The sequence below is a fragment of the Penaeus japonicus genome, unplaced genomic scaffold (assembly GCF_977035675.1).
Source record: "Penaeus japonicus unplaced genomic scaffold, GWHDUDI00000001_assembly GWHDUDI00000020, whole genome shotgun sequence".
Taxonomy (NCBI): Eukaryota; Metazoa; Arthropoda; class Malacostraca; order Decapoda; family Penaeidae; genus Penaeus; species Penaeus japonicus.
The window spans coordinates 34,690,482-34,699,591 of NW_028234422.1; the positions used below are offsets into that span (position 1 = coordinate 34,690,482).

Consider the following 9,110-nt stretch of genomic DNA (forward strand, 5'->3'; position numbering starts at 1 on the left):
CTCGTGTAAAATGGTATGTAAAAACCTATCAACGGCCTGGGGGGAAAATGCTCACAAAAAAAAAAAAAAAAAAAATGTGTCCCATGCTTGTAGATGGGAATATGAACATTTTCTAGCTAGTTATATCTCGTTTCGAGTCAGTGAAATGGGTCGTGTAACAGACGGGAAATAACTGCACAATCAACGGCATTTATTTCCGCAGATCAAAACGTGTAATCAGCCGTGAGTATCTCGCGAGAGCCATGAATGCAAATATTCGAAACTCTTCTATTGCTAATATAATAGAATCATTCCCTTGTCATGAAAGAGCGATAAAAGGAACTTTTTACTACGAATAAACGCGAATTGACCCCTTCCCCTTCCCTCCTCGTCCTCCTCCCTCTGGGTCCGTGGCTTCATCTGAGGGCGACCCGTGCGCGGCGTGGCAGGACAAGCGCCAGGACACAGTCAGGCATCGAGCGTGGACGGCGTCGTACGTCTGGAAGCGCGGCCCATCAACTCCCTTCCACCTCGCTCGAAATTCCCGTTTTCAGTTGGAGATTGACGGTAGTGGAGAGTACCCGTGTGCCGCAGTCCGCGCGGGAGCCCTAACTGAGGCTGACTGCCCCGACCCTTGTGGAGTTTTTAACACATTCTGTGCGACAAAGTTCGTGTTTTCTTTGTGCTGTCTGTTCTGACGTTGGAGGGAACAAGTGTTGCATTGGCTGCGATTTTTACTTTTGAATTTACTGAAGGAGAACGGCATTACCCTTTGAAAACGGCGGAAAAAATGGAAAGTTATCTCTGAATTCACCATGTTCGCAACTTTGACCTGTGGATAAAATGCGCCTGTCAACATGTGTTGAGTGAATTATTCATCGGCAGTCCACATCAGTGACTTCACCAATATGGATTTTATCATTCAAAAGGTAAGCTACGAGTCATCACGAGACGTTCAAAGTTTTATTCATAAAACTTCACGCAACTTTTCCTTTACCTGTGTAGGGAGCGCTTCATCTCCTGGTCGACCGACTGTCACCACCCAACACATGCATTTTGTTTGCAATGACAGATTCTTGTGCCACTCTCCTTCTGTGTGTCTAGGACTACTCCCTAAATGGCATTCGGCGGTGGGCTCCTTTTACACACCAGTTCAGCCTCGACTCCTTTTTCGTGTCACACTGCATTTCGTCGGTACATTTGAGGTCCCAGCATTAATGGCCGAGAGCCGCTGTGCTAGAAGAAAAATTCCGCACATGTGAAAAAGAGGCCCAGCGCCGCCCCATAAGGCGTATCTGTGGATGATCTCCGTAACCTGTTTGGTGGCGAGGCTGTACCCGTGACAGGACTCCAGCCGAGGAACTCAACTCGCTGCCGAGGGAACCAGAGGACGGACGACTTCGCACTCGCTCGCTCGCTCGCTCTCTGGCTCTGTCTCTCTGTTTGTCTTTGCCTCTATCTGTCTCTCTCTGTCTCTGTCTCTGTGTCTCTCTCTGTCTCTGTCTCTTTTTGTGTCTCCGTCTCTCTCTCTCTCTCTCTCTCTCTCTCTCTCTCTCTCTCTCTCTCTCTCTCTCTCTCTCTCTCTCTCTCTCTCTCTCTCTCTCTCTGTCTCTGTCTCTCTTTCTCTCTCTCTCTCTCTCTCTCTCTCTCTCTCTCTCTCTCTCTCTCTCTCTCTCTCTCTCTCTCTCTCTCTCTCTCTCTCTCTCTCTCCCTCCAAATATTTCCCTTTGAATCCCGTTGCATTTTCGATGCTTGGGCATAAAGACTCAATGCTTGAAGGAAAATTGGAGTTTAGACCTACCTGTTCATGTTTATTTCTTGAAATATGTATTTTTTCACAATATTGTTGATATTGAATTATTTTGAACTTGATAAAATGTAGGAAAGACTTTTTAGAAACTTTTACCTGATGTGCTTGTGATTGCAAACTTAACATTTTGCCATATGTTAACACAGTTATGAAAAGACGCAGGTTTGTGATACCAGTAATATATTTGTTCAAATGATACGTGTTGATCTGGCTTGAGTCGCTCAGCTTATACAGTAGACAGTGCAGGGCATTACGTAGGCCTATCACGGTTTTATCTAATAATGCGTTTCCATTGATGGTCATTGTCACACTGGCAATATAGACATACATATTGCAACACTGTGTTTTCCCAAATGGTTCAAATGTTTTTTTTCTGTTTATTGCATGTGACTGTATTGCACGCATTATTAGCCCCCTTGAACATACGACCCAACACGCTGTTTTGTAGTGCCATTTCAGAATGTTGCAAAAGCTCATTTCTGTTGTTTAATGTTAGTTTTATGCAATGTTACACGCGAATCGCCATTATATAATGTTGCGTGCGAGTTTTGTCCGTATAAAAAATTGCAGACCCTCTGGCTTATAGAGGTCGACTAAGGTAAGCGGCTTTTTAGTGTCTTTCTATGGGAATGGCTGCTCTTAACCGGAGCACCGTGAGCTGGAAAAGCCGTTTGCAACAATTATCTTGTGAAAAGTATTCTGCTCGAGGGTTTGCCACGTCCTTCACGATTAGCAAGAGAAGTTTCAGAGGTCTCTTAACATACACAATATCGCCCTGATGTGCTGGGCTCTATACATGTCGTAAAATAATGACCTTAAGCTGGAGTTTTATGGTGGTGAGATATGCAGATGGACCTGGGTGGCAAGGCGACCAACCAACCCTTCGTGGCGAGGGGAGGGAGGGGAAGGAGACACGGAGAGGGAGAAGGAGAAAGAGAAAGGGAAAGAGAGGGAGAAGGAGAAAAAAGAGAGAAAGGGAAAGAGAGGGAAAAGGAGAAAAAAAGAGAGTAAGGGAAGACGAGGACGAAGGAAAGAGAGAAAGAGAAGACGAGGACGAAGGAGAGAGAGAAAGAGAAGACGAGGACGAAGGAGAGAGAGAAAGAGAAGACGAGGACGAAGGAGAGAGAGAGAGAGAGAGAGAGAGAGAGAGAGAGAGAGAGAGAGAGAGAGAGAGAGAGAGAATAGAAAAGGAGAGGAGAAGAGAAGAGAAGAGAAGAGAGGAGAAGAGAAGAGAAGAGAAGAGAAGAGAAGAGAAGAGAAGAGAAGAGAAGAGAAGAGAAGAGAAGAGAAGAGAAGAGAGGAGAAGAGAAGACGCACACAAACACGGTGCTCGATTCTCCCCCCGGCGCGAGAGAAATATAAACCTCATCTCCCGAGCCTTGTAAACAAATACGACTGTTACCAAATCATGAAGGCTGGATGATAGAGACTCGATTATCCATAAACATTTTCATTCTTATGCCGACTGGAGTGTTTATTATCAGAAGGCGCAGCGGATACACACATGTCTTCAAAACTCGTTATAGGCCCCGGCGGTTTGTTTACCTTCTTGAAATCGATGTACGGCGCGCGGCACAATGCACAGAAAGCGGACGTCGATGTAGCGGGAGGAACGCGAGTCCTCTGCAAACATATTCTTCATCTTGACGGCAGGCAGGTGACGCAAGGCGCGAGGAGGAGGGGGGGGAGGAAGGAAGGAGAGGGGGGGGGGAAAGGGGGAGGAGGTTGTAGAACCGTAACGGGGTGGTGGGGAAGGGAGAAGGGCGAAGGGCTGTAACGGGGAGGTGGGGAAAGAGGGAAGGGGGGGAGAAAAGGAAGGTGGGGGTTGCGTAACGGAAGGTGGTGGGGATGGTGGGGGGAGGGGGAGGGGGTAGATGGCAAAAGACGACAAAAATGCTGGTTGGTTACCCAAGATTAAAGTGGTTGTGGGTGAAGGCAGGGGGGGGGGGTGAAGTTAAGACCAGGGTTCAAAGAATATACATGGACCTATCGGCTGGCAACATATTTCTTCCTGTCTGTCTGCCTGGTTATATGCACGCGGGAATTCCTTTGGAAATGTCTTTGGGATCGTTAGTGCACAGATGTGGTAGTCCGTGGCGAACAAATAGGAGTTGGGCTACGTGGACGGGGATGGCTTATGGATATGAATGCTTCTCGAAAATAAAATGGAGGGAGAGAGGGAGAGAGAGAGAGAGAGAGAGAGAGAGAGAGAGAGAGAGAGAGAGAGAGAGAGAGAGAGAGAGAGAGAGAGAGAGAGAGAGAGAGAGAGGGAGAGAGGGAGGGGGGGTAGAGAAGGGGAGAGTGGGAGAAAGAAAGAAAGAAAAAGAAAGAAAGAAAGAAAGAAAGAAAAGGAAAAAAAAACGAGCGAGGAAGAGAGAAAGAGAAAGAGGGAGAGAGAGAATGAATAAATATATCCATAAATTGATGAGTGAAAAAGAAAGAAAGAAAGAAAGAAAGAGAAGGTATAGGGTGGAAAGAGATTTTTAAGAAAATATGACAGGAGAGAAGTGAAGGGAGGCTCGGGGTGTCTCGGTATTATTGTTTTGTCCATTGGCTTACGGTTTATGCTTTCTTGAAGAGATTGATGGCCAGGTTTAAGATGCTTGCGAGCTAAGGGCGCCGGGATGGGGGGTGCAGGGGTGAAGGGGGGCAGGGGTAAGGGTGAGAGAAAGAGAGAGAGAGGTGGGGGGGGAGGGAGGTAAGCAAAAGAGATGGCTGTCGATAATTTTTTCTCGGTACTTTTTAAAGATGTTGACGTCTGTGTCTGACACCTTTTTTTTGGTGTCTGCGGCGATGTTGTGATTATATCTTTTTACTTGACTGCCTGCCTGCCTCTCTCTCTTTCTATTTCTCTTTCTCTTTCTTTCTTTCTCTCTTTCTCTTTCTTTTTCTTTTTTTTCTCTCTCTCTTCCTTTCTCTCTCTCTCTTTCTTTCTTTCTTTCTTTCTTTCTCTCTTTCTCTCTCTCTCTCTCTCTCTCTCTCTCTCTCTCTCTCTCTCTCTCTCTCTCTCTCTCTCTCTCTCTCTCTCTCTCTCTCTCTCTCTCTCTCTATTTCTCTCTATCTATCTATCCCTTCATCCCCTCAACCCATTCACGATCAGCTGGTACAAGTAAGGACATGCCTATGGTATGTCTAGATTTCCATGCTCACGTCAATACACCTGGACACTTCTGTCCCTTCTCCTTCCTCGCATCACCTCCCCTTCATTCCTTCCTTCCTCGTCCTCCCACCCCCTTCCTCCCTCTCTAACCCCCTCCCCATCCTTCCTTCCTCGTCCTCCCTCCCTCCCCCCTTCCTCCCCCTATAACCCCCTCCCCATCCTTCCTTCCTCGTCCTCCCTCCTCCCTCTCTCTCCCCCCTTCCTCCCTCTCTCCCTCTCTCTCCCCCTTTTACCGACTACTCTCCCCACCTTCCCCCTCTCAAACCCTCTCTAACCCCCTCCCCTTCTTCGTCTCTCCCCCCCCCCTCCCACCTCATCGCCCTCCCCACAGGTGAAACGCGTGACGAGGCTAGTCGGCGAGGGAAGGCCTGGTGGTTTGTTTTATGGTGAAGGGCCAGCGGAGGCCATAGCTCGGGAGTGTGGGAATTTGTACGCGTGCTTTTGCTGAGGGGATTGGTGTAGGGAAGGTAGGGGGGAGAAGGGAGGGGGATAGGGGGAAGGGGCAGGGGGAGGGGGAAGGGGCAGGTAAAGGGGGTTGGGGTAAGAGGGCATGGTAAGGAAGCGGTAAGGAAGATGGTGATGAGGTTGGGGGAGAAGGGAGGGGGATAGGGGGAGGGGGAAGGGGCAGGGGCAGGGGGAAGGGGCAGGTAAAGGGGGTTGGGGTAAGAGGGCATGGTAAGGTAGCGGTAAGGAAGATGGTGATGAGGTTGGGGAGGGGGGGGGGGCATGGGTGACCCTCTTGTCTCTCCTGTCATTCTCTGACTTTTTTGTTGACATTGTTTTTTAACTATGATTATTATTTCGTTAACGGCTCGCTTTCCTCCTTATCCTTCCCCTTCCTCGCTTTTCCCCCTTTTTTATCCTCCTTTATATTTTCTGTCACGTTTCCCCTCACTCGCAACTCATCTCCTGATCTTTATTTTTATAGTCTCTCTCGCCTTCACACTTACATTTTCATTTCATGTGTTTGTCTGTTTGTGTGTGTGTGTGTGTGTGTGTGTGTGTGTGTGTGTGTGTGTGTGTGTGTGTTTCTGTTTGTTTGTTTGTTTGTTTGTTTGTATGCACCAAGTGTCTTCTAATTGCGTTGGCATCGCCTGTTGCGTGCGGCCTGATTGCTTGTGTTGCAATATTGCAGGCAGACTTACTGTACAAATCACGTAACATAAGTGTGAGGTTTTGGCCATACTTTGCACGTTGGAGGTTGAGTGGAGGTGGGTGGAGGAGGGTTGACTCACGACCTCTTGACGAGTTGATATAAGGGGTGGGGGATGGGGGGGGTATTGGGGGGAGGAGGTTTGACGTGGCGAAGGGGACTGCCAGTGATTTACGTTTTCATAAGAACGGCGGAGTTGACGTGTCAAGTTTGATTATTTTAGTTTACGGAGAGAGAGAGAATGAGAGAGAGAGAGAGAGAGAGAGAGAGAGAGAGAGAGAGAGAGAGAGAGAGAGAGAGAGATAGATTGACTGACTGATTGATTGATTGATTAATTAATTGATCGATTGTTCGCTTCAGAGACTGTCAGGCAGACAGTCAGTAAGACAGACAGACAGACAAACAGACAGGCAGGCAGGCAGGCAGGCAGGCAGGCAGACAGACAGACAGACAGACAGGCAGGCAGGCAGACAAGCAGAGGAAGGGGAATATCCCAAAGAACAAACGCGTTGAACAAGTAGGCCCCTTTTTCACGGGCACGGCTCTGCTCAGAAGAAAATAAAGAATGGAGGTTTATACGGACAGGTATAAGGCCAGCGCGATTATTAATCGTGCACTATCAAGGGAAGTGATGGACAGAATTACAAGATGTATTTCATGCGTTCCCCTTTTTCCCCTCTCGCTGAATTTATCGCTTGCTTTGCTCCCTCGGCCGTTTATCATCTATCATTTTTTCGCGTTTCTCACTTTTTTTTCTTCTTCGTTTTTTTTTTTTTTTTTAATAGCATATGGGAGATGGCACACATATGCTTGATAGATATGGCCTCACTCGGTCCGTACTTCTGCTCGTGTCACCCCTTCTAGTGTGTTACTTTTGACACTTCTCTTGTTTTCTGTTCTCTCTCTCTCTCTCTCTCTCTCTCTCTCTCTCTCTCTCTCTCTCTCTCTCTCTCTCTCTCTCTCTCTCTCTCTCTCTCTCTCTCTCTCTCTCTCTCTCTCTCTCTCTCTCTCTCTCTCTCTCTCTCTCTCTCTCTCTCCATCTGAGCCTTTATCTATGGCTATTTGTTGGACCGGTTATTGCTTTTCTTCAATTAAAGTCTTGCCGTTCTTCCTTTCCCCTCTTCCTCCTCCTCCTCTTCTTCTTTTTAGTTCCTATATAGCCGTTACTTCCTCCAATTTATCTTTCTCTCCCTCAATCCCTGCCTGGGTCTCCATTCTCCTGCCATTCCACGTCTCTCTCTCTCTCTCTCTCTCTCTCTCTCTCTCTCTCTCTCTCTCTCTCTCTCTCTCTCTCTCTCTCTCTCTCTCTCTCTCTTCCCTATCGTCCGTTTCTCTTTCGTGTTTTTTAACCCCTTCTCTCCTTATCTCCTACTTCCCCCTTCTTTATATCTTCTCATCCTTCTCTTCCTTGCATCTCTTTTCTCATCCCTTCCACCTCCCCCTCACCTTCCACACTCTCCCCTGCCCTCCCTCTCTATCTACACCTCCCCCTCCCCTCCCCTCCCCTCCCTTGTAAAGGTGTTGTTGTGAGGAAGGTAAACACAGCCCGTGGCGCGCACGCGGGCGCTCGCTTCTCTGTGTTTGTGTTCTTCCTTACTCCTGCTCATCCTTCGCCGCCCGCCGACCTTCTTCTTCCCTCCTTCCCTCCCTCCTTTCTTCCCTCCCTCCCTCCCTCTCTCCCTCTCTCCCTCCCTCCCTCCCTCCTTCCTTCCTTCCTTCCTTCCCTCCCTCCCTCCCTTCTTCCCTCGCCTTCCCTCCCTCCCTCGCCCTTCCTCCCTTCTTCCCTCGACCTCCCTCCTACCTTCCCTCGTCCTCCCTCCCTCCCACCCTCCCACCCACCCCCTTGTTTCTTACAGGTCGCATCTCTTCACATTTTTTTGACGCTCTTGCTGCCGACGCCTCATACTCTCAGCCGTGATAGAAGGGAAGATAGAAGCTGAAGGAAGCGGGAGAACAGGTGGAAGAGGAGGGGGAAGAAGAGGAAGGATGGGGATAGGGATGGGGATGGAGATGGGGATGGGGATGGGGATGGGGATGGGGATGGGGATGGGGATGAGGATGGGGATGGGGATGGGGATGGGGATGGGGGTGGGGGTGGGGGTGGGGATGGGGATGGGGATGGGGGTGGGGATGGGGATGGGGATGGGGATGGGGATGGGGATGGGGATGGAGATGGGAGTGGGGATGGGGATGGGGATGAGGATGGGGATGGGGATGGGGATAGGGATGGGGATGGGAATGGGGATGGGGATGGAGATGGGGATGAGGATGGGGATGGGGATGGGGATGGGGATAGGGAAGTGGAGATGTAGTGGGATGTGGATGAGGACGGGAACGGGGGAGGAGGAAAAGAGGGAAACACTGAACAAAAAAGAAACAAGCAAATCAACAAACAAACAAAGACAAGCCATCCGCCGGACCGACTCCGTGTCTGAGGGTACGAGTGTGTCTTCCTCTATTCGGATTCTTGGATTTCGTCTTCTTCCTTCGTTCCATCGATTTCTCCGCGTGTTCGTCTGTTTATTTTTATTGTGCTCTCTCTTCCTCCGCGTTCGTGTGCAGAAGAAATCGCTTATTAACGCCTCAAGCACACGGCGCAAGCACGGCGTGGAGGAAAGCTGCTTCCGAAAAAAATGGAAAAAAAAAATACAAAAGGTAAAAGAGAAAGAAAACGGTCTTCGTGTTTTTTTCCCCTGTGACGTCATCGCCAAGGCGTGCAAATACAACGGGATGGAGAGGTGTGAGAGGCGAAGGAGGGGGAGGAGGAGGAGGAGGAGGAGGAGGAGGTGGAGGTGGAGGTGGAGGTGGAGGTGGAGGTGGAGGTGGAGGTGGAGGTGGAGGAGGTGGAGGAGGAGGAGGAGGAGGAGGAGGAGGAGGAGGAGGAGGAGGAGGAGGAGGAGGAGGAGGGGGGGAGGAGGAGGAGGGGGGAGGAGGAGGAGAGGGGAGGTGGGGGTGGAGGGGGAGGGGGGGGAGGGGGAGGGGGTGGAGGAGGAGGAGGAGGAGGAGGA

General features: G+C 49.6%; 1 protein-coding gene across 2 annotated transcripts in view; it reads left to right on the plus strand.

Annotated features, from left to right (window-relative positions):
* The first annotated feature begins 530 nt into the window (after window positions 1-530).
* The window catches only part of Slip1 (SLo interacting protein 1), a 136,442-nt gene continuing 127,862 nt past the window's right edge, over window positions 531-9,110 (plus strand). For both annotated transcript variants that reach the window (XM_043014071.2, XM_043014072.2), the window contains exon 1: window positions 531-908. In XM_043014071.2, the coding sequence (XP_042870005.1) occupies window positions 888-908 (21 nt within the window). In that variant the 5' untranslated portion in view covers window positions 531-887. The remainder of the gene's footprint in view (window positions 909-9,110) is intronic.